Here is a 26435-nt window from a genome sequence, read left to right as displayed (position 1 = left end):
TTCAAACAGCATCATTCACACTCGCAACACTCTCTGACTTTCCATGTTGTGAATGCTGTCAACACAGGGTGCCCAGATAGAAAGAGAATACAGAAGCAGACTATACACCCTACTCTTCTTCTCACATACCTTCTACAAAACATCTTTGGTGGTACCCTAGCAGCATTAGCATCAGGGCAAGGCCATCCTTCAGGTGCTGTAGGTGGCATGCATTCATAAAAAGTCATTCTTACCTTGAGAAAGGATCTGAAACCGGCTGCAAGCAAGAGACGATTATCCAAGGAAAAGTCTTTGGTAAAAGGGGTCAATCTGCTAAGCAACCACCTCCCCACCTCTGCTACACCAGTGCATCTGCTCAAATGCCATACTGTAAGCCCCTCATACATCTGTGAGAATGTACACTTTTTTATGTTAACAGTCTGTGCGCGTACCTCGAAAACATGACCATGGGCTCGGTTGCACAGAACCCCTCGAACTGTTTCTGAACAGTCTCATTGATGGAACTGAACAGCATGATTGAGAACTGAGTGGCAATTTAAAAGGTGCTTTTAGTGCAGGAGCCTGCAACCTTTTATCCTCCAGATATGTTGGACTGTACATCCGATGATCCCACAGCATTGAATCTGCTGTGTATGGCTGATGGGAGTAATAGTATAAAACATCTGGAGAGCCAAATGGTGTACACCTTTAGTGTACGTATAAATATTTACTTGAAAATAGATGGGTTCACCATTGAATGTGTCTATTACACATGTTATAACCTTTTGTCCTAGAGGACTTATGACTTACAAGACCAGCTTTCTTACCCCTCCAATATAACACTCATGGGTTTTTCTTGGGAAATGTATTTAACGCTGTTTTGATGAATGGTGATGATCCATTATGGTGTGTTGTAATCGTGCACAACACACACTCTCACTTTAACATTTTGAAAGGGGCTGCATCCTTGTGTTATCCTGTAAAAAATGATAGTACGGGGAGTGCTTCGCACTGTGCATCCCCATTATGATATTAAGCACCTATGTTTACTGTATATGCAAGGGCGACTCCTCCACATGGGTACGGCACAAAACTGACACTCCACCGAACGGTTTTATGTGCACATCTTGCATTTGCATCCAAAAATGCACGAGACGGACAGACAGAGGCAGGAAAGAGTAGAAGAGTAAAGCAGGTGTAAAGCTGGAAGACGAGTGCGGTTTGTGGTGTTAGAACAAGCAAGCCAGAAATGGGATGGTCGACAGGTAAACCATATCTACCGCCCATGTCTATTGTTCTGTGCTGTCCACTTGCAGAGCCTCTGAATGGAGAAGGCAGGCAGTCCTAACGAGCATATCTAATACAAGTAGAATCCAATCACAAACTGGTTGAGGGTGGCACTGTCAGTGGACAACAAAGGTGGACCACAGACATATGGCAGTGTGGCAACTGAGCGCCATCGTCAGCACTCTCTGTCGTGTAAATAAATTCGGCTCACACCATGGATGTAGTTAGGAACGCAATTCATTTTTATTAGTTATAAATAAAGTACAAAAAGTCCACCAAAAGTGAATCTAAGCATTTACACAATTTCTAATGCTTCATCATCCATACAATGCACTATTGCTTTAATATTAATAGTAATAATCAGAATGATAATAAATAATTTCTAGCTTCCGTCTATAAAATAGTCTATGTAGCAAAATGTTGCACAGCACAACAGAACAGCAGTAGGATTGCAGGACTGAGTATAACCCTTTCACTTGTTTGTGTCAGTACATGCTATTTCTCTGGTGGTACTTTGCAGCTTGCATTGTCAGTATCCCCAGAGGATGCTTATGTTTGTGTCTGAGAGCGGGATGGGTGATTTCACATAGGAGCAGGTGCGGCCGCTATGGCACAAGGGTAAATGAAAGACAGGACATGCAAGCAGCAAGGCAGCTTATGAAGGCAAAGGCAAATATGACAGTCTCCACAGTCAAACTAAGTTAAGAACAACACAGAGAACACCCAAAGTACATTTTCCAAAATGTACATTAAAATGTTTTGCTTTTGTGAGCTTACAACATAATTACATTTTCAACATAAATAAACTGAATGATGTGATGGTTCCTTTTTAATATTAAGGAATGTCGATTTCATTCTAACCCTACGAGGTTTTTCAGAATGTTTCCTGTGATCTTTTGGGGGATTTATTTTTTGCATTGAAAATAATTTTAAGACAACTTTGGGTCTTTTTCACAAAGAAGCGACTCTGGCGTACCCTTGACTGAAACCTGGAGACGGGTTACGATTCACAAAGACGTTGCTATGAGTAACTGTGACTTACTCCTGACTTACTCTTAGCGAACCAGGAGCAATTCTGAGTTACTCATAGGGTTTACTCGTAAGGTCTTCATTACGAGTTTGCCGGGTAGTGGTAATGAATGCAGAATTGGGAAATACTTGATGTTTTACCACTCTGCCAAATAACGAGTTTTGTTGATAAGACTCTTAATTCTGCATGCTTTTGTGTAGCGGTGGTCACCACCACACAAAAGCATTACTACATCCAATATCATGCTTCCTGTATCATCACATGGAATAACACCACATTTGGGGGTTAATGGTACTCCAAAATAACCAGGTTACTCACCGTAGTGACCACCTTACTTCTAGTCCATAGACCCTTTCCTCCATACTTATGGGACATCTTATCGTCCTGTGGGACGGGACCGGAGCGCTTTGTAAAAGCATCCAAAAATGTCCCCAAATTATTTTAAGTCCCTCCTCTCTTTCTATGCAGGGCCCGGCACGTGCCCGTAACCCCGCCCAGCTCGGCCCGCCCCACGTATCGCCGATCAGTCCTTTTCTATCGCCAGGTCAGAGACCTTTTAGCAATAACAGTGGAACCTTATTAGAGGGGAAGGCGGGCGGGCGTATGGAGGAAAGGGGACTATGGACTAGGAGGAAGGTGGTCACTACGGTGAGTACACTGGTTATACTCCTACGTCCCGTCCCCTTTCCTCCATACTTATGGGAGATTCCCAAGCACTCCTTATAGGAACTATGGGTGGATGGAAACAACCCCTTACTGAAACAGGTTCTTCAGCACAGACTGACCAAACTGGGCATCAGCTCTAGAACTCAGGTCTAGACAATGTTGACAAAAAGCTGATGGGAAGGCCCAAGTATCTGCCTTTGCAATGGTCTCCCAGGGGACATATTTCTGAAAGGCAACTGCGGCTGCCTTGCCCTGCACCAGGTGTGCATGAATACCTTTAGGAGGCTTCAGCCCTTGAATGGTGTAAGACTCTGTAATGCAGGCCGCGAACCATCGGGAAATGGTCGCCTTAGAGGCCTGCTTACCTTGCGGATTACCAAAGGTGACGAACAGTTGACAAGAGCTCCTAAATTCGGAAGTTCTGTCAAGATAGAACTTAAGAGCCCTTCTAACATCCAGACAGTGTAGAACCCTTTCCGCCTCTGACGCGGGATTCGGGAAAAAGATCGGCAAGGAAATAGACTGGTTTAGATGGAACTCAGAAACCACCTCCGGCAAAAAAGCGGGGTTTGTCCGTAGGACCACCTTATCCTTGTGAAAAGCCAAGAACGTATGTTCCACTGACAAAGCTTGGAGTTCACTCACACGCCTTGCCGAAGTGATGGCCACCAAAAAGGACACCTTCCATGAGAGCAATGAGCAGAAGCAAACAGTTCACCGAGTTCTTCAATTTGCAAATCGTCCGATGAACTAGAGGCAGAGGCGGGTAAGCATAAGCCCTCATGTTGTCCCATGGAATTTCGAGAGTATCCCCCAGAGAGGAGGCTCCCAGACCGTTTCTAGAGGCATACAGAGGAAGCTTCTTGTTTGCTGCCATAGTGAAGAGGCCCACTTCCGGAGTGCCCCAGCGCAGGAAAATCCATGAGAGGACCGCTGCCTTCAGTTCCTGCGAATCCGGACCACCTTGTTGGCTATGATCAGTCTGAACGCCTTGAGCGCTAGGAAGATCACCAGGAGCTCCAGATGATTTATGTGGAGGAGCTTGTCCTGAGACGACCAAAGGTCCGAGACCTGATTAAGATCCAACGTCGCACCCCACCCCAGAAGGGAGGAGTTCGTCATGACTGTTACCATCAGAGCTGGGTCATGAAACTCCGCCCCCACTGACAGGTTGCTGAGAGACGACCACCAGTTCAGGTCCGGTCTCATGGAATCCGGAATCGTTATCAACTTGGAGTCCGGATCCACAGCCTGAAGCCAAGAACTCCGAAGAGCCATCTGAGTCCGCCTCATCTAGAGGCGAGCAAGAAGAAGAGCCAAAAATGCACGAGGCATTGAGGCCCAGAAGTCTCTGGAACCACCAGGCCGACATACTCTCCGACTGCGCAAACATCTGACACATGGCCAACAGATCCGCCATTCTGTCCCCGGTCAGGTGCACTCTGCAGTCGATCGTGTTCCAGCGAAAACCAGGAAGATCAAGTCCTGAGAGACCGTCATGGAAGATTTCCACAAGTTCACCGACAGCCCGAGGTGGAACAGGAGCTGGAGGAGAGATGGAAGATTGCAGGCAGTTTTCAGCGGACAAGGGCTGCGCAAGAGCCAGTCGTCCATATACGGCTTTTAGGGAGGGCGATCCCGACTGCTGGAAAGGAGGGTTGATGGGTGAGGTAGGGGGTATGGGTAAGCGGAAGCCCACCCGAGCGATTGACAAGACCCACCTGTCCTCGGTGATGGTTTGCCACGCCTCCCAATGAGACGCAATGTGTCCTCCCACCGGGGTCTCGTGCGAGCGAGGAAAACCCTAATTTGGCAGGCTTTTCAGTGGTGTTACCACCTGAACCTGAGGAGGAGGCTGAGGAGCGGTAGAAAAACCGAGTCCGTTGCTGCCTCGGGCGGTTATTGCCAGAAGGAGTATCCACTCTGTGGGATTTCTGGTCTAGGAAGCCCTGAAACCAGAGGAGGGCCAGCTCTGCGACAACGGTCTCTGGGTCCTGAAAGGGGTCTTAACCAGGACTGACATGGACTTAGCTGTCTGGGTGCTGTCCTTCGTTTTGGTGAGCTCCACATCCGTTGTGGAATGAAAAAGCTTCTTACCTCCAACACCTTGTCCTGTACCTCCTTCGAGAACTTGGTGGCATGCAACCACGCCTGTCGAGAGGTGTCGACACCCAGCATAAGGCCCCGAGCCGACGTGTCAACGTGATGAGCCGCGGACTCCAGCAGATCCAGCCTTAAAGTCTTCCAGCTTCTCGACCGGAATGAACTCCTCAAACTCTGACAGACCTTTCCACATCTTCATGTTCGCCCCCGCTAACACCAGTTCCGCGTTGGCCTGCCGGAGCTGCAAGGCCGAATTGGCGAAAATCTTCCTCCCAAGGGAGTCCAGGAGTTGGTCCTCTTTCCCCAGAACCTGAGTCGCCGTCGTAGAAGAGGACGCTGCAGGCCTGGACTGCAAAGTGGCCGACCCCATCACCGTGGAGGAGGGGGGGCGGACAAAATGACAGGGTCACCTCTTCCAAAGAATGCAGCCTGTAACACGCGTCAATTTTCTTATTGACGAAATGTCCAGAGTGTGGTTTTTCCCAGACCCTGCGGACCTCGGCCAGAACAGGCCGGTACGTTCCGAAGGAGACAAGGTGAATGCCCCCGGAAGCACCCCCTCCTGCGGAGCGGGTGCCTCAGGCACTGGAACATCCAACAGGCACATCATGTCCAGTACCCGGTCGTGAAAAGCTCTAATAGAACGGGGCTGGTCTTCGCTGTCCTGCTCATCCTGCGGATCATCCAACAGGTCAGGATCCTGCTGAACCGTGTAAGGCACCGTCTTGTCCACAGGGGACAATGGAGGCAAGGGCGGAAGGGTCGGTGGAGGCACCTTAGGCAAGGGCGGTGCCGGCAGAACCACTGGTGGAACAGGTGGAGCCAGAGGCGCAGGCGGCATATTTCCCTAGAAAGACCCCTGAAATACTCTCTCATGGGGTCGGTACGCATGAGCATCTGAAATTTGATGAAAAATGCGTCCTCCGGAGATGGTTTCGGAACTGCCGGAGAAGGCCTCTCATGAGGAGGATAATTCCAGGGACGCAGAGGGGAGGGTTGCCACACAGGCCCACCCCCGAAGTGTCCACAAAAATCAAAGGTGCCGAACCCACAGGCAACAAGACATTGTGCGGAAGGGGCATCAGGGCGTCCAATCGTAAAATGGACAAAACGGATGCGCACAAGGAATTTTATGTTCACCCGCAGAACCAACTCCTACACCTGAGTCCGATGGTGTAGTTTTAGGAAGAGCACCCAAAATGGCCGCTGTGGTCATGGCGGGAACGGCCACCATTTTGCCATCACCTGAGGGGAACTGCGACACGTGTGGAAGTGAGGCAGGGGTCTTAATTTTAGCCTTTACATAAAGAACCTCGGCCGAGCCTGTACTATGTGGCCTGGAATGTTTCTGTGACATACCAGCGGCCAAACTAGCCTCCAAAGGAAGGACCTCGGCACTGCCGGTAAAGGAGGAACTTTCACTCCTTGCCCCCTCAACAGTTCTGGCGTCACCACAAGAGCGGGAACGGTGAGGAACAACTTTCACCGATAAGGCCTTGGCAGGCCTCTCAGAAACGGTGGTCGCTTTAGCCTCTGGACGAGGGACCTTGGTACCAGGTCCGGTAACAGCCTTACTACTCGAACATCCGTTTTGGTAACACCAAGCCCAGCCGAGGCCTTGGGGCGTACCCCGGTACTTTTGAGGGAAGCCGATAACAAGGCCTCAGAGCGAGCTCCGGTACCCCTCCGACTCAGTAGAACAGGGTCTACAGGCAGCCCCCACAGGTGGGGCCTCGGTGCGTGCTCCGGTATCCAAAGGCCCCGTACGGAGACCCTCAGAGAAGGCACCTCAGGGCAATCCCCGGTGACAGAGTGATCAACACTCCTCCCGGCTCGGGACATGCCCGGAAAGGTATCTCCCGGCCAGGGTGCTCTGAAAAGTAAAGAACTTACTGGGTGTTTCTTCTTTTTGTCAATAAACGCCTGAAAATGGGAAGGAGGAGTACGTCGAAACACCTCCTCCCACTACTCCAACCGACATTGAAGTGCCCGGACCGAAAGGGAGTCATAATAAAAACAGGAGTCCCAACGGTGATCCGGACCCAAACACAACAGACAAAGAGGATGGGGATCCGCCCTCGCGAAGCGTCAGTGACACGATGAACAATCTGGAAAGTCTAGTTTGAACGACATAGACAGACTAGTAAACGATCGCTAGCGAGAGCCCGAGAGGAGGAAACAAAGGGAAGAAGATCTTCTGAGGATGCAAGCGCGTCCAGTCCCGAACAAGCGGAGAAAAGGACTGATGAGCAATGTGCGGAGCGGAGCCGAGATGGGCAGGGTTACGGCCACGTGCCGAGCCCCGCGTAGAAAGAGAGAAGGGACTAAACATTTTTTAAAAACATTTATGGATGCTTTTACAAAGCGCTCTGGTCCCGTCCCACAGGACGGAGGGATGTCCCATAAGTATGGAGGAAAGTGGACGGGACGTAGGAGTATAGAGAATACCTGAGGGATCTGCATGACTCTGAATCATGTGGACCCTATCCGTTGCCACATTCAGTAATGGTAAACGAGTTTGGCAGTATTTCGCAGTGAGGCCCATGGCAACATATTTGTGGTTCAGATCTATGCAGGTTTAAGCCGGGAGCAATTCAGAGTTACTGCTTGGTGATTGAGACCCACTGCCTCATTCAGTTATGCCTAAAGAGCCTTGACTGAGGAGGTGCAGGTCAATTGATCCATCAATTCCTAGAACATTGATTGCATTGGCATGCTGTTAGCAGTCTTCATGAGCAATATGTGCTTGTTTTCTAAGAAAAGAGGAATAGGCCCTCTTAGTGCAAGCCCACAATGCGTGCCCTGGCGAAGGCTTTTGGACCCTTAACTCACAGCCCATGAAGACAGCCTCCCACCAGTTTCTGCTGTCAATAAGCAAACACACAAACACTATCACCGTGGCTTTTGAGCATAACAACTAATTTCAGTGGCTATTTCTAACCCAGCATTTGGTCTTTCTATGATGATGACACCATTTTACGAGGGTGGAACATGTTCTGCTCACCAGTAAAAGCAGAAAGAGGGAGGGTTTCTCTGTCAGGGGTTTAACGATCTGCACAGAGACAGTTTTAAGGCCCAAACTTCCAAATTGAAAGGTTGTAGGCTATTGGTAAGTAATGGTTGCAGTGAATGGCTGCTGCTCCAGAGCACACACTGTGTGTGGTCTGGGTGAGCATCCATCAACATTTCCATGCTCTTTAAGAGAAATGCATGCAGTGCATTGGGAGAAAACTTGACAGATGAATATGATTGATGGGCCAAAAACAAAAGTTAGTAGCAAAAATAAAATATGTTATAGTTTGGTGTCCACAATGAAACAGCTTGAGAAAAGGCTTTCTTTATTTTAATAATAGTCAAAGGCTGTGAACCTAGTGCTTGTAGTTTGCTAGATAATTAAGTGGCTTGGGACTTTCCCCGGATCCAAGTTCTCATTATAATATGTTAAGACTTTATGGGAGTTTTTAAAAAGTGCATATCGATAAACGTGTGCACTTATGTGCACTTCAGTGCTTCCGTGCAATTTTCACTTGTTGCACTACAAAGAGGTTTACATGCATTATTTGCGCTGTGTAGTGCACAAAAGAGTAAATGCCTCCAGCCATGTTAGTATGGTGCGAGGCTGTCCGCCATCTTGTAGCGTTTGCTAAAAGCTGGCAGATTCTATAGAATCATGTGCATTAATGCCAGCATCAAAATAAGATGCTCCCGTTAATGCATTAACTTTTGGCAGACATGTACAGCTCTGCCTGACAAAAACGTTGAACTCCACTGGAGTGGAGAAACGTGTAAAGTTGGAAACATTTTATGAATGTTTTTACACTTTTTACCGCTCCGTTGGATTGGAAAATGGCACATCGACTCATTCCCATAGGTCTAAGGGCTATCAATAGCAAAAGCATATTCAGATAATTAGGATGGCTAATAATGTGTGCCATCTTGGAAGCATTACTCTCTAAGATTAGATCGGAGGTCGAACTACGCCTTGCGATTTAACATTTTCTTGCTCCAACTCTAAACCATTATCCCAATTGGCACAATGCCAAATAAGATGTTTGGATGTTCGCTACAAATGGCGGAATACTGTCTTTTATCACAAAAGCACTGACTGCACAACAAAATTAATCAATTGGTTGCTTAACTGTTGGCCAAAGATGTCCATGGCATAGACCCTGTTATAATCAGCCTCCATTTTGTCAGGCTGAAGGCATTTGGACCTCTAAATCACAGCCAACTTTGCTGAGTAACAGGAACACTACTACCACAACAAGACTTTTCAACTACAATGTTAATGTTAAACATCATTTATATCACACACTATCACCATCAGAGTGGTCCCCTGCTGCTCTGGCAGATCTGAAAAGGATGTGGGGTGGGTTAGTAGGGCATAGCGGGAAGAGGTAGAGCAAGAGTTGGGATGTCCTGTTGACAGCTTCAGTTCGGTTTGCACCTTTCGCTAAGCGTGGGTTGCGATTTACAGCTTCCCATGTGCTGTTGTGCGGGACTATGTGTGGTTTGCTTTGTTGTTGCAGTGTAGTGAACTGCATGCGTATTGCTGTGCAGCTTAGGGGTTGTAAATTTGTTTCCCCAAATAGGGCCACGGATTGAACATGAGATATACACCATGCTTTTCCTCTGGGTTTGAATTTCACCTACTGCATACATTGACCTCTTTTATGGATGAGTGAATTCTTTTTTTTTTTTATCTAAACTTTTGACCTTGAGGTATCTGCCTTAATTTGTCAATATTTTGTCATCTCATATGTTCATTAATGTGTGTGTGCACAGAGTTCACATTTATCTTATTTCATAAACTGTTCCATTGCGCGCCACCGTGCATGTGCATGGTAACATGGACAAGGTAACATTATCTATCATTTAAATGTCACACAATCCACTTCACTGTTAGTATTTCTTTGACATGCTTTTCTTGAAATAACATTCTCTGTGGTGTCCTCTGTGTTAGCTACTATTTTTGTGATAATGTACATGTATATGTTATGGTTAATCCTTCGGTACAAAACATACATGTCAAGCCCTGATACTTTAAAGGTCCCATTTATCAAAGCTGCCCCGTGTAGAAACACCTTTGAGAAGCATTAATACAACCTGTCCTTCCTCATTAAAAGAAATCTTCCAGATAGTAAACCATCTTGAAGGTCCCCATTCTTAATGCACTTGTTTATAGACTCTCTATGCTAGAAGCTGTTTGATTCAAATTCCCAAATTGTAGATAATAAATTCTGGGCAGATACACATTTGCACTCTCCACCCCTTCATGCACAATGGTCATATGTGGAGTTACAGATGGAGAAGAGGTGCGCACAAAGAAAGAATCAAACATGTACTCTTAACTGTGACCTTGCTTACGGTTTTGATGTATTCGTTTTCTACCCATGGTTGGACTCCATTCACCGCCAGAGTAGAATAGTCTAACTGCGGCTATGTCACTTCCCATCTTACCTAATATTGACCATATTTGTGTGCAATGGTTGGGTGGGAAGATGAATTTACTGAAGTGTAGATTTCTTTGATATGGTGGGTAGTATGGCTGCACTCAACAGGCCCCGAGGACTGACAGCATGGTCTCAACACAGCAACAGTATGCTTAAGGACTACATGCTTTCTTTAACACTTTGTTGCATGCTTCCATTAATAAAACCAAGAGCAATCACACATCACACCAAACAAAACACTTTGAACACTGTAGGCTTCATTACATTACATTGACTGAGCCCTGAGGCTTCCCTGCTATTATGCATGCCCACTAGTAATCCTACATAACAGAGCATGATTATTAGTATTCTGCCCAGAAAGGCTCCACATTTAGGCTAAACATTCAATGCTCACGCCTTTGCGGCATGGCCAATAACAGCCTTAGTAGCAATTGCAATGCTGGTGCTAGGTATAAGGAGGACTGGCATCTGTGGAAGAAGATTAGGGAGAACCCAGCAAATACACCCAAACAATAAGCTTCCCGGGCACTCAAACTCCGGCCTGCTGACACACACTGACACGCGGCACAGGTTACACGCATTGTGCTTGCAAGACAAAGCAGCATATTCTGCATTTTAAAGCCTTTTTACTGCATTCACCTACACTTTTCAGAGTGAAAGAAGAGGAGGACGTGTACAGGAGCAGCAGATCAGTGGGCTAACATGGGGCTCCCAGAAGTCTGTCCAGTGAAAGGTGCCCGTGCCTGATGCTGTCCAGCGATGTTTAGTGCTTTTCATTTGACATCCCATTAATAAAAGTCTGTTTTGCGGAAGACCAATAATATTATTCCTGTGTTTTTCCTTGAGTCTGACAATTGTTTTGATATCCAGATCGCATTCCCATTCAATTGCCTCTAGACAAGAGAACCAAGTTAAATAAAATATTCCTGGACTCCTTGTTGGCCTGCAATGAATGGCCTGTCCTAGATCAACTGTAATAGCAACTTCTGAATGCCTACCAATAAACTTGGTCGAGTGAATTCCACCACAAGACATTATATTCCGCCAAGGTCACCACAGCAAGTGGTACCCTCCCTCGATTTGTCAACAATGTCAGGCAAAATATGGAACGCTATGAAGTGTGTAAGCTTTCCCCATATTGCGTTTTGCATCTATAAGTGGGATGTTGGGAAGCGGTGGGCTGTAGAAATTAGTACAAAACGAACTGGCGTCTTAGTTTGTCCCAATTATGAAGGGGCTGTCTGTGATGGGCATCTACCACTCATGGTGCTCGGCTGAGATTGACAATATACGTCTGATTAATTTATATTAATACATTGTTTTTCATAATAACCAAAAGTCCAACTATGGTATATAAATGGCACAGTTTATGCTGCCATTATTAACCCATTCAATGCTACTTATGGTATCATTCCCCAAAAATGTCGGCCTATATTGTGCACCAAGAGGTTTCATCTGTATTTGATTTGGTACTTTGGTAGCTGAAGGCCCTCTCACTATATTTAAAACCCTGAGCACTCCATTACAGAAAAATGGAGCAGTAAATATATCAAGGGTGGCAGCGGCTATTGGCAATGCAGGATTACACAAATAAATCCAGCTGTGCCAACCTAAGGAGTAACACAACTAGGGATAGTGTTATCCCTACCACCGACAACTCCGGTGCCAGCTGGTGCTGCTCATCTGGGACTCATTCATCCTGCATAGCCCCATTGTTACAATTAACAATCTCGCATCCAATTATGGGACCCACAGTTAAGGGCTCATTTTTATTTTATATACGAGGCACACCCAATGCAAATTACCCAGGGTTTCGACAAGCCTACTCTAATGACCATTGCATACCTACAGGAGTATCCTAGCATTCGCACAGCCTGCATCCTACTGACCTCTTCATAGTTATATATTTAACAATCAACTCTGATGCTAAAATAATCATCCACTGTGTGTCCATTTTTGACTCTTCTAATCATGTGCGATGTACTTGAGCACAAAACTATGTTACTGTGACAGTACGAGGGATATTCAAGTTTGGGGGTTAGTGGAAGAAAGGTGTTACTATCTGGAGACCCATTCGGTGGCCTTTCTAAAATTACTTTGTTATCCCAATCCAGTTCAATGAGGCTAGAAGTCAGCTACTTGCACGCAGCTCTGCTCTACTAGCTTTAGGTTGGCAATGACAGTTTAGAGGCCACAGGAGACTCAAGCATAGGAAGGAGGCACCCTCACCCTGCAGAGCAAATTTGTGTCCGAGATTGTTAGATTAATGGCTAATGTCTCAGATGAGGTAGCATTCATCTTAGCTTATGCTGTGAAAGGGGCGACATTACCTGTATTTGTGATCATCTACTAATCACACTATCATTCGTTTACCTACTAAGGGCCATAGGTGAGCATGATTCGCTCTGGATGAACTGGGGCTTGCCTTACGGGAGCTACAATGAAGTGCCTAATGGCATGGGGTGCTCCTTCCTAGCGTGGTTAACCCACCGAACACAAGGACAAATTAGTTTTCCACAAAGACTTTTATCAGTGAAATGACTTGAGCAACTAGTACTAAACATAGCCACACTACTGCTACCCACCAAACACGCTCGTCCCAAGTGTTTGTCGGGAGCAGGCAGATCACAGTCGGGTTTTACAGAAGGGTACCGTGCATTGATCTTATGAATGCAAAGGAAGAAAGTTAGGAAACCAAATGGAAGCAGCACGGAATTGAAGCAAATGAAGGCAACGTGGTGTGGAAACCGACAATGATGCCGATGGGCCAAGTAAACCAGATCTCAAATCCAACTCACCTGACATTGTGCTTCGTGCCAAGGGTAGAGGGAGGATTACGAGTATTTGACATTATTTCTATGTCCAGTTTCCCCGTGTGTTCAACTATGGGAATTGGCTTAAACATGTGAACCAAGAGTTTCTTTAAAACAATTACAAAATGTGAAAGTGAAACATTCAAATCATATTGTGTAATTTTATAAATATATACCAAGTAACTGTGTATTATATTCCAGTATTACTTTGGGTTCTGTAGACATTTACAAACCATTACATCTTTAATTATCTGGTTTATTATGCCAACTTACGTTTCAATTATTTTCTTCCGCCATATTACAGGGATACACATTATACATTTAAGTATATTAATATCGATCTGTTATGGATAACTGTGTGTTATGGGCCTTAAATGATTATCAGGTAGCCCTGGTAGCCTGTTAAATCGAGAAAACAGAAACAGTTGCTTGTAAATGTCAAAGGTATCTTGAGATAGCATCAGACAAATGATGCCACCCTCGTGTGCCTTTGTGTCTTTCACAATGCGATTTATTGTCTTTTTGCCAATGTCCTTAATGTTGTCAAATAAGCAATTGACTAAAGAAACATTCAAATGAATTACCAGCTTCCAAATGTATTGCTAAATGGGAAATTAAACACGTACATTATACTGGGTTCACTTCACAAATTATGTTTGCAGCACCACATGGATTTTCAGCGCCAAAGTTGCACTTGAGCAAACTGCAAATGATTCACAAAATAAAAAAAATAGGCCACTTCAGTTTGGTTGCATTGAAGATACGAGTATGCAGATTGCGCCGCAAGGACGTGGTCTGTAAACCCACATTTCGGTGTCAAAGTGGGACGGAAGGGATTGGAACTCCATCAGCATTTAATTTGCGAATGCAAAAAATGAGTGTCCCCGGAGGGATGACTGTGAGCACACACACACCTACAAACACAGTGAAGGCTTCCTTCTCCCTCATAGCAAATTGCCCCGTTCCAACCTGGCCTACGCCAGATTTGGGAACTCAGGCAAATCTGTAGTGACAAATAAAAGCTTTTCTTAACCTTTCTGTCTGAATGTGTTTCTCTTCCCCCCGCCTTTTGTCACTGCTCAGTAAAAAATCTGAAAGTATGTTCTTTTCACTTTTTAACTTCACACATGGACGTTCCTTTTCAGGGGCTTACAACAGGCAATTGTGTCCTTCAGGTTTCTGCCTGCATTTGCGCACACATAGTAGGCGCATACTACACTGGTCACATGGTATTGTTTGCGAATCACAATGCGCACGCAACTAGTGCCAGATGCAGGTGTAAAGTTCTTCTTCTAGATGCACAACATTTCTCCTTGGTGAATTGGGACCAACAAATACATTGTGTGGCTTGAGGGACCATACAACAACAAAAACCTACAATTTTCATGAAGAATGTAAAAGTACCACAGTGGCTAAACAATATTCATGCGAATGACGTCGTCAAAACTATACATTAAGGACATCATTCTCGTGCATTACAAGCAGTGTCAAAAAATGATTGCTGAATAATAATAGCCAAGCACATACATAGGCAGATGTAATGTACGTGTGTAAGTGGGTGCATTTACATAGGATATATATATATACGCGCACACACACACATACATTATATTCCATGTTTGGTTACACAAATAATACACACAGGAGCAACAATATATAAATATATACGTGCCCCATAATGCCACAAGGAGGTTCTGGTAAAATGGCAATAAACCACAATGGCATCATGAGACCATCATGTATTTTTCTATTAAAGGAACATTTTCCAGGCACCCTTTGGATCAAAAATCCTACTTCAGGGAAATGATGCCATGCCCTGTACATGTAATGGGCATGACGTCATTTCCAGGACATGCAGCTTTGGAACCCACTGCTGTTTGCACAAAACAACATAAGCATATGTGCACATAGATACATACATCTGTATAAACACGCGTACGATGCACGTTTGCCTATATATATATATATATATATATATATATATATATATATATATATATATAGATGATTTTCCTTTCGTATTTCCAAAGGTTGTTTTGCAAGTTCTCATTGCAGGCTTCATAATTACCTTTGCAGGCTCCCCTATACATCACTGGTGTCATATGTAATAACTAACAATCTGCAGCAACTGTTCGGACTAAATCATATATGAGAAATATGTTCAGCACAAGACAAAGCACAGGAGGTCACCACAATACAAGAGCTCGGCGCGTCACATTTTTGCTTTCATGTAATATTAATCGCCTATTATATTTGGTTTTCGCAGAGGGTTTCGTGTAACTGTTTAATACATTAGGAAGCAAGTGAAAGGATTATCTCAGTTTAATTATGAGTGCAAATAATATTCATATATATATATATATATATATATATATGTGCTAAACACGTTCACTATATTGCAGTTTTCCACTATGTCACAGCATACAGAATCAAAGGTTTGCATTTTTATGGAATGTATCCAGGTAAAGCACCACAGTAATACAGTTTGTAATCACACACCCTGATTTTTTAACAAGATAAGTTTTCATTTTTTTAAGTACCGCCGCATGCAAAGCATTCCATTCCCAGAAACAATGCAAAATGAGGTAATAGGAGTTATCAAAAAAATTAGTATCATTTCTAAATAAATAAATTATAATTAAAAATGCAAAAACAACTATAAAAATAATTAAATAAGAACCCACAATATCTACAAGTTAGTCATAAATTATGATTGTTAAATATAAGGCATTTAAACTCACAAAACCCTGTAAACTATCTTTTTTTTTTCCTAGAAAGGTAAATCATTTTCAGCCAGTCTATTCATAAGAGATAGCAAACACAGGAGAACCAGACACACACCAGCACAATTGCAGACATGACGGATCAGCATTGCAGGGTCGCATTCACACAGGCCGGAGGGGATTTAATAGGTTTGTGGTGCTATCTACACCATTTAAAAACTGTGCTTGTTCGTTAGGCAATTATTTAATACTTGAGCGTTAAAACACACAATAAGCAGTACTCAACCCCACCCTCTGCCCCCACCCTCCCACAACCCCATGTTCAGGCAAATGGTGCTCCCCAAGCTACTGATCGGCAGTGGTATTAAGAGGAACATGGAGCAGGCCATTGTAACCTGGAGGAACCACTTGCTGGTGCTGTTGCGGAAGTGTGCATCTGCTGTTGCTGGAGAGCAGCCTGCTTTCAACCAACAGGCAGAGGATCGTACCAAGGCACTCAGTCTTCCTGCCTTAGGGCTCAGTCAACCGATTGGCCTCCCGTGTGGTCAACGCCAATGTCTAAACAGCAGCTTATAGTTCATTATCAACCAGACCGCTGCCCTTGGCTCCACCTAAAGGAAGTGGGCATTTACAAGTAACCTATTTTTTTTGTCTTATCTGTTATTTTGAAAAGCTTAAAAATACAGAGTAAAAAGGCAAGAGTGGTGAGGACACTATGTGAATTGTCTACACATAATATGTTTCAAAGCAGGTCCCAGTGAAGGGTTAGGTGCAGAATCGCACTTTAGTACTTTTCAATGTTTGCCTTGGTATTGGAAGAACAATGTTAGGGATTTCCTTTCGAAATAGGGATCCAAAGTGCAACGGCATGTCCTTTTACAGCCGACATACAAATCGCTGCAGAGACTGAGGCACTACTACACAACATGCACTGAACATATCCTGATTTGCAAAGGTTTCATGCAGGCCGTCAAGTCCTAAAAGGGCTCATGGGGCTCTTTAGCATAAGTACTAATACACTACGGTGAGTCTGTGTCCAGATCTACAGGAATAAGTGGACCAGCAGAGGGAAGCTACAAAAAGTAAAGTCTCTCCCCTGAAGGACAGCTTGGTCAGAGTAGAACCGGTCCTATTCCCAATTCTCAACTGACGCGCAGTGGTGGTGGTGGTGGTCCTATCAGAGTCACAAACGTATCCGGTCTAAAAAGGGTGCAACTTAATTTGTTACCATTTGCACGGGGAATAACACAACCCAGAGGATGGCATTATTTCTGATGATGGTGGGCACTACATCTCCAACTGTGCAGTGGCTGAACACCTCCCCCCCTGACTAATTTAAATGGGGCGCTCCTCGATCCAGAGGACTCATGTAGGAGGGAGAGCAACACTACTGCTGCGGCATGTGGTAAGGTGACAAGACCTTCCACCTGTTATGTAATATTGGTCCGTCAACAGGGGTATCACCAGCAGTGCTGGACATAATAATATGCATATGGCATGAGTCACAAAGATTTTCACTGGAGCAAATCATGAGACGTTCCTGGGGATCTCAGATTTGCAGGTGCTGCCCCTTATTCACATGGCCAAAAACTAGAGCAAACCTGGAGGTGTCTGGCGTATCTTTGAGATTCCCATGTACAAAATATGATCTACAAAACATTGCTCACGGGCATCTCAGAGATGCTGCAGGCATCTCCAGAATGGCTGCAAACGTAGGCTTTGGGAATCAGGTATAGGGTAGCAGGAGATACGAGTGCTTCTAAGCCACTTGGAATTGCTCAGGCATTGCCTGGATCTTGTTACGCTCACTGAGCCACACAGGCGGGGACCAGCCTTATGTACGAATCACGGATATAAGGCCTCCTTTAACGTAGAACCCTCCCTGAACCACGGTTTTAAAAGAGCGGTCCACTTTGAGACGTGCCCTTTTGAAGTGAGCGGTCCACTTTGAGACCTGCCCTTTTGAAGTGATAACGTCAAATTGTTCATTACTTTTGTAGTTAAGTACTAAGAAAAAGAGTGGAGACTGACTCTGATCAATCTCTCTTATAAAATATGATTTGAAGCTCTACAGGAGCAGAAGTCAGGCCGTTTCCTCAACAATAACTCGACGTCTCAAATATCACATGCATGAGCCGCGCAATCGCTGTTTGAATGGAAATCCCTCTCCATCATGTCACGATGCAGAGTTTTCATCATTAATGGAATGTTATGGCTAGAGCTATAGGACAGTATTGGAATATAAACAATCTACTAACCTACATTTCTGAAAATACTACAGTAAGAAAGAACAAAACCGTTTCCCCAGCTTTATGTTGTGAAATAATGTCTATCTGTAGAAAGTCGGATTTGAAGTCTATCAACGACAAGTAGGCCAAGAACCTGTCAATAGGTGGAAAGACATTTCTAACAAAGAAGATTTATAACTGATAACGTAGTCCGTACTCGTCCCAGTGTTTAGTTGTATGCCTGGCATCATTCTATTCCATGCATACCCCGTGTTTCCAATATTTCAGACTACAATTGCATGCAGCAAAGAAAAGCAATGGCACAAGATGGTGGGAAGTTCCACAAAGTGATGAACGGTGAAAATGGCCGATGTCAACCTGAACTGGGTTTTTCTCGGGCCAGCAACTCCATGGAAAATTCATAGAGAAAGAGGGCAGGAAAAGCAAGAGTCAGTCCCGTCATGTTTTACAAAAGCATCCAGCAACAGCAGACCAGTTCCAGCAATAACAGGAGCCTTCTTCCCATTTTGTTTATCCCATCAGGATTTTGTTCCTTTTTTAGGCCTTTCTTTCGCTCTCTCATTCTTTCTCACAATCACTCACTCTCCGACTCACTCTCATTGCATCGTTCTGTAAACATGATAAAAAAAGACAAAGCCAGACAACAACAAAAAACAGGAGAAAAACGATATCCTTTTAACTGTAAACAGGAGTTAGGTTTTTCACCGTTTCCGTCTTTCGAAAGATGGGAAGATTCGACTTTTCTTAATAATGGTTCATCCAGGCACCAAAACAAAAACCAAGGAATCTATGAAAAATATTTGGTGCAAATTAGGTAACAGCGACATGTCGACCACACGGTGACTAGGGCACCAAACACAGGACATTTCGTAAGCTCACATGCTCCAGTTGGCCAGAAATAGCTAAACACCCCTACATGATTCTACTTGCTTGAGAGGTATATGTACAATCCTTTGAAGCGTAGGATTGATAGGCCAAACTACCAAACTAGTACCTTCAAGGTCGAAAGGAAATCTTCTGCAGTACAGGGCCTGCTTGCTCTGGGAAAACCAGCTCCCGCGCAGTGGGCCAGTATGGCTGTTGGGGTCCTCTCCTACCACTATGTACCACCAATTCCTTGTTTCACGAATGTGCTTGCAGGCGGTCCTCGAAAATCAAATGGCTCAGAAGGCAAAGGTTCGCTGCAAGGTCTATGGCCGTGTGACCTGATAAGGAAAATGGTGCGTCTTGTCGCAATTTCAGCTGTCAGCGCCCAGTTGTGTTTCAATGTCCACTCGGCAGATGGGGCACTTCTTGCTCGTACCCAGCCACTGGTCGACGCAGATTTGGTGGAAGAGATGCATGCAGGGTAAACGCCTGTGAAAGACAGGGAGGTTTTGTTACAGGTGTGTGCACAACTCACTGGATTTCAATAACGGTTGATAGCCCTCACCTCTGACGAGGGGCAAGCCTGCACTTCACATACCAACAGGCCTGACACAGCCATTCGCTCAGCCATTCACTTGTATGCGATTGAAAAATTATCATTACACTGGGTTATAAATACTAGCTATTATTACGGTTCTATGTGATTTTGTTGAGTTTTTTTTAACCGAAGAAGATTTCATCTAATTTCTTTTTTTAATGGGTTATTTTGCCGACAATATATGCGGGGCGCACAACCCCCACTTTTCCTCCCTAAATGTATTATTAACCTAAACCCAACCCATCATATATTTTCGGCAAAATCTGTTGGGAAAAAACTCTATGAAATCTACTTCGACGGAAAATGCAGTAACAACATCTCCCATTCCCTTTATTACAGCACCTAGAAGGAGGCGGCATCCAGCATGAAGCAATAGTACATTGTTTGTTTGTTTATTTATATAGCGCGCCAAACCCGTAGGTATCTGAGCATATTCAAAAGGTTACAAAATATTACAATATGATAGTACAATAAAAGGGCATACAGGTACGTTGATTACATTACGTTAAGTTATGGGTACAATACTCAAAATGACAGTACAGATATACACAAAAGAGTGTGTATAAACAAGAAGAGTCATAGGGCTTCATTACAAATCGCCCGGTATGGAAACAACGGTGGCGGTAAACCCGCCGCCACCGTTGTTTCCATGCCGGGCGATCACAACTCCTGCAGGCGGGAGGTGATGTTCCTGCCAGGTCTGACCTGGCGGGTTTACCACCGCCCGCCTGCGGGCAGACGAGGAAACACCGCAGCATCACGAGATGCTGCCGGTGTCTCCATGATCCCCATTCCCATTGAGTCCCGTAGGACTCGATGGGAATGGGGATTAACACCATTCCGCCTCCGTGATTCCCGGAAAACCGGGGTTGTAATGCCCCGGTAATTCCGGGAATCACGGAGGCGGAATGGTAATACGAGTCCGGCGGTAACCAGGCGGTTTTACCGCCGCGGTTACCTCCGAACTCGTAATGAGGCCCATACAGTATTAGACATCATGTGAGAAAACCGATGTTTTGGTTTTGTTTCTGAAACTGTGGAAGGACCGTTCTGATCTGAGAGCAGCAGGCAAGGAGTTCCACAAGTTAGCAGCCAATACTGGAAAGCTACTACTTGCTGCTTTGATGTTTTAAATCTAGGGATATTGAGGCAATTAGAGTGAGGTGTTCTAGTAGGCCGAGTAGAAGTCTTTTTTGAGAATTTCTCTGCTAGGTATTTGGGGGCTGAGTTAGCGAGGCATTTGTGGGTGATGGTTAGAGATTTGAGGTTCATTCTATACTTTACTGATAACCATTTATTCATACGTCTGATGTCTGAAATGTGTTGTGTTCTAGGGATGTTTAATGCTGTTCTTAGAGCATTATTTGGCAGAATTTGCAGTTTGATGATATTGTATTTGCTTGAGCCTAGGTATAAGGCGTTGCAGTAGTCTATTTTAGACAAAATAAGTGCTCTGGCCAAGTGTATGCTGTGGAGGAGGCTGTGGCGTTAACTTGACTTTTCAAGTTAAGGGGCGAGTCCAGATAAAAACCCAGAGTTTTTACCTCCTTGGAGACTTTGATAATATTGCTGTCAATGTTAAATGCTATGAATTGGTTACTTAATTTGTTGAGTCTTACTGTGGAGCCAATGAGCAAGATCTCTGTCTTATCATTGTTAAGACAGAGACCATGAGTGGCCATCCACGCTTGGATAGTTAGATAGATTCTGTTGACCCAGGCTGAGTCAGTATTATAATCACCCATGATAGGGATGAGAATCTGGGTGTCGTCTGCATAATTAGTGTAGGAGACACCCAGATTATCAAGGTCATCGAATAGAGGCTTGGTAAAGATGTTGTATACCGTAGGTGAGACATAAGACCCCTGCGGAACTCCACAGATGATAGGTGCGGGTTCTGCTGAAGCAATGGCTGAGAAGACTCTTGTGTTGCGATTATCCAGGAGGGATTGTATCCAAGCAGTGGCCTCAGTGGAGAAGTGGGCAGCCAATTTTAAATGATTGCATAAGACTTTGTGATCCACTAAATCAAATGCCGCTGAGAGGTCTAAGAGGAGCAAGAAGGCAAGTTTTCCTTTATCTCCTTTATCTTTTATGTCATCCATTTGATTGTTCAAGTCAATTAGAGCTGATTCTGTTCCAAGTTTGGGTCTGAAGCCCGATTGTCAAAGGAGGTTGTTCGATTCAAGGTGAGCTTGTATCTGGTGATATGCTGCCTTATTAAATATTTTGAGGAGAAAGGGAACAGTTTTTATTGGGCTATAGTTAGTTGGGATGTTTGGGTTTCTTTAAGAGAGGGAGGACCCATGCATCTTTTAAATTTGTAGGAACAGTACAGGTCTTGAATGAAGAGTTTATGAATGTCTTAACGAAATGTGCTAGCTCACTAGCTAGCTCACTAGCTGCCTCTTTAATTATTGGTGTCTCCCTGGCATCTAGATGTTTTGATATACATTATTATATTCTCAGCATCAAAGGTAGAGATTGGGGAGAGTTTGAAACGGTTACATGGATTGGTTGAAGCTGTCTGTGATTTTACTGACAGGTTATCTCCTGGGATATTCAATTTTTTATTTTCAATTTTCTTTTGGAGAAGTTCAATTTTATTGTAGAGGGCTTCTTGAATGTTTGTGCACCATGCCTTATCCTTAGTGCATGTTTACGTTGGCAGGATAGGGGACTCAAATTCTCTTAATATGATGAACAGTTCTCTAGTATTTGAGTTAGATTTGTTGATTCCATCGTTATACATGTCTTTTTCTGTTTGAAGGATCTCAGTTTTGTATCTAGTGGCGATTTTGGAGAGTTTTTCCTTGTTCTGTATTGTAGGGTTGTTTTTCCAGGTGGATTCTGCACTCCTTTTTTCGTTGCGTAATACTTTAAGGTTAGGAGTAAACCAAGAGTTGAGGTGAGCTTGAGCCTTACCTTTGCACAGTTTTAAAGGTGCAATTTTATCAATGGCTTGATTAATCATATGGTTATAGAGTGCTACAAGATCTGAAGAGTCTAGGTTACAAGTTGTGAGATTGGTGATGGGTTGGAGTAGTGGTAGTAAGTTTTCTACTGTTATATTTTATGTGTTTCTCGTGAGAGCCTGGGGAGCCGGAGGTGAAGCAAGATTGGGAGGGAGACTGTCTTGTACCGTAAAGGGGATGAGGTGATGATCCATCCAGGCACGAGGTTCGTTAGATGTGATTCTGGTATCACAGTTGAAATCAGCTAACCAGTCTTAGATTCTACCTTTAGTGTGGGTAGGAGAGTTGATGCGGTGGGTAGGACATTGGGTAACTTTTATAATTAGGTAACTTTTATCATTTTAATCCTACTTGATTTTACAATTTATTCCTGTTTGTCTTTTCATTGTTGGCTTTCAGAGCAGTCTGTTGCATTCAGCCAATCTCTTATGAGATGGAGTCTACGGCCTACATTGAGGACTTAGAGGCCTTTGATCTAATTTCGGCTTCGGCAGTTGAACAGAAAAAGGGTGGCAATCAGTCACATCATCCGATCACCATGTAACTCAATTGTAATATGTGAAAAACAACTATTCAGTATATTACAAGCATGACGTATGATGGTGAGTAGAAAATTGAGGCAATGGACTTTCTTTCAAATGCCTACTGTGGAAGTGAGTTGGAGAAAAAACCTTCAGCACTTGACAGGAGGCTTTTCCTCCAGAAATAGGGAGGTTATATAGCTGCCAGAATTACCACCCGTGGTAAATCCTCCGAGCACCAACTCTGAATTTGGAGGGTTTACCTCCAGTTCCAAGGTGATAATCCATCTACCAATGATAGTAACAGTATGCGAGTTTGATGGATTTACCCAAATCTGCCAAACTCATAATGAGTCCCGCTGTCTCAATCACATATTGCATTTCCACCTCACATCCAATCCCCAGCATCCTTTGCCCACTTCTCATGTGCAGGCTTCTGTAATCAAGTCTCAGATGGATCTTCTACACAGTACAGTCATGTGAGCAGAGGTTCATGTTGGAAATGTTACAGCTATGATAAATATACTGGAAACAAAGAATTGCTAGAGGAAACAGGCCTTAACATGCTATGTACCTTGTCTCTGGAACACATCACCCATGCAGCTAACACAGCCGCCCCCCGCCCATCCTACACACCATGGAGGACCTGAAGATTGATTTTGATTTTGGGTATTTGTATCGCACTCATGGCGGGCATAACCGTATATCGTTGCAGCTGGTAGTAACGATAATAGGAGCAACAAGGCAGTATATACACCAAGAGCCGTTTTCATAACCAAGAGGTCTCCTATAGTCCTCCCTAAGCACACTTCATATTTCGTACAATGCTGTCAAGCACGCACAATTAAAATTGTACTTGCCATTTACTGCAAACAAAGTGTGTTTGCAGTAAATGAAATATAAGTTTCTACCATCCCCATACTCGTCAGCAAGGTCGAGAATCATGCAAATGGTACACGCCAATGCTAGTGGGCTAGTAAATTTTGTGAGCCTTGCTGTCAGTGGGAGTGCTGCACCCTACAGACCACAGCAGAATGCCCACATACAATGTCTGCACGTAAATGCTAAATGAGTTTTACTGTGGGGTGCTTTGTGCACAGTGTGAGAGGTGTCAAAAATATGGATTGTTCTATGGGTGTGTTTTTCATAGGAATGTCCCTGTAAAGACGAGGGCCCAGGCAGCACAGGAAAGACCAGGAGTTGGCAGAGGAAGCGTGAGTACCAGGATGGGGCGGAACTGAGGAAGTCTGTGTGCATGTTGGGTGCTCTTCTTTTTGTCGGGGGATTAACAGCGTTTGTTTGTTTTTTCCCTCAGGAGGTTGGTGAGGCAGACAAAGAACTGTTGGTGTGGGTGTACAGAGACGCCAATAAAACGAGCAGTGAGGGTCTCACAAAGGAGAGCGGCTGAGGAGTAGAAGCAGCGAGTTGACAGTCGCGTTGAAGACTGTAGTTAATGTTGCCGTTTGAGAGAAGTTCCCAAGCGGAGAGAGATAGAAGGAAAAGTAGCCGCGCACCAGATCAGCTGTGCGCAAAGCTTCAAAGAGACGCCACTGTCTCCCGTGACATTATAAACATTACGAACCTTGTGAGAAGCTTGAAAGAGACACCCTGGTATCCCGTGACCTTATAAACATATCAAGCCCTGTGAGAAGCGTCAAAGAGGGTTTATAGTGAAAAGGTCGAATTTGAAAAGGTCGAATGACAAAATCTCGAACAAAAAATCTTTTTAATACATTTTTTATTCGAAATGGGGGCGTACCCCCGATCCCCCTTTTTTTTTTATCCCCGGACCCCAAAATAAATATATAATTTTAAAAAAAGGAATTCGACTTTTTTTTTTTTCAACCTCATTTTTTCGAGATTTTTGTCTTTCGACCTTTTGTATTCGAGATTTTGACTGACCACCGCTGTTGTCCTCATTGGCAACGAGTCCCACAGGCCCATATGCCAGGAGTGGGCATTGCGGCATGTGTTCATTGCTGCAGTTCTAGAATCGACATATGCACACACTGAAGTCCAGCTGGAGCAACATTTGGTTAATGATGATAGTAATGGATTGTTCTCTGCAATGTGTGAGCACGCGTGGAGGTGATGTAGAGTGTTACTGTAATTCAGAAGCAATCAGTGCTGGCGTAATCATGAATAACGGGGCCAGCGCCAGTTTCGGAACCATCTCCCAATATTGCTTTAGCGTGACCGTAGGAAACAAAGACAACCAATAGGGTGCTCCCCTGAGGGTTCCTCAATGGTGCTTGGCCAGTAGGCCCAAAATGTGCGTCATAACAATATCAAAGAAATACATATGACAGTTAATCCCTTTTTTGAAACCAAGTAGCTTGGGGCGTCCCGAGTAGCAACAGAGCCATGGCACAGGAATAACCAGGTCTTTAAGTGGGCCGGGGCTATCTGGGGCCAAGCCCTGCCAGTCTCCACAAACGGCTCCAGAGCTGGGGCCTTGCCGTGGCCCATCCCGACCAGCTCCAGCCACAATGACACCTCAGGCAGCTTGTGTAGCCGAAGCGCTGCACAGTTACATGGGCTACCTGAACATGTCAGCCCTTCAGATTAGAAAAAAAGAAATGCATAGCCTTTTCTTTTTTTCTAAACTGAAGTACTGGCACCTGCAGACAGCCTGTGTAACCGCGGCTTTTGCTGCATGGGCTGCCTGGTGACTGTATTCAAAAACAGGAGGAGGGCTGGAGGGCCCGGGTCCCCTATTGTTTCTGAGTAAAGAGCCATCAGGCAGCATGAAAGCCCTTTAACCGCACTGTTAAAGGGCCTTCATGCTGCGTGATGACTCAGAACCAATAGGAGAGTGGGGCCCCCCTGAGTACGGAGTCATCATGCAGCAGACAGACGTTTCACTCAAGGAACTCGTGGTTATTAACCACGCGTCTTAATGAATGAAAGGGCTGCCTGCTGCGTCTGAGAGCTGGGCCACAGTGGTGTCTCACCTTTGGTGTGCCCATCCCCTCCTTTTCTGCAAAAGTAGGGGCTGGACGCACCAACGGTGATAAGGCCAGTGCGCCCCAGCTCCCCTGCTTTCACATCCCTCCTCCCATTGGCAAAGGGGGGCTGTCTTTAGGCGCGTGGTCTAAGTACACACGTAGGTAGCCTACACACCATTGATTTAGCATCCCACTTAAAGCGCTGGGAATAACCATAAAGAAG

At 44.7% G+C, this 26435-nt stretch overlaps 1 protein-coding gene across 6 annotated transcripts in view; it reads right to left on the bottom strand.

The window, feature by feature from the left end:
- Positions 1 to 1485: 1485 nt before the first annotated feature.
- The window catches only part of ARK2C (arkadia (RNF111) C-terminal like ring finger ubiquitin ligase 2C), a 268328-nt gene continuing 243378 nt past the window's right edge, over positions 1486 to 26435 (bottom strand). For all 6 annotated transcript variants that reach the window (XM_069626915.1, XM_069626918.1, XM_069626916.1 and 3 more), the window contains one exon: positions 1486 to 19659. In XM_069626915.1, the coding sequence (XP_069483016.1) occupies positions 19542 to 19659 (118 nt within the window). In that variant the 3' untranslated portion in view covers positions 1486 to 19541. The remainder of the gene's footprint in view (positions 19660 to 26435) is intronic.

The sequence above is a fragment of the Ambystoma mexicanum genome, chromosome 6p (genome assembly GCF_040938575.1).
Source record: "Ambystoma mexicanum isolate Mex_15411 chromosome 6p, UKY_AmexF1_1, whole genome shotgun sequence".
Classification (NCBI taxonomy): Eukaryota; Metazoa; Chordata; class Amphibia; order Caudata; family Ambystomatidae; genus Ambystoma; species Ambystoma mexicanum.
Note: the sequence above shows the minus strand (reverse complement) of the source record. Positions and strands in the feature narration are given on the sequence as shown.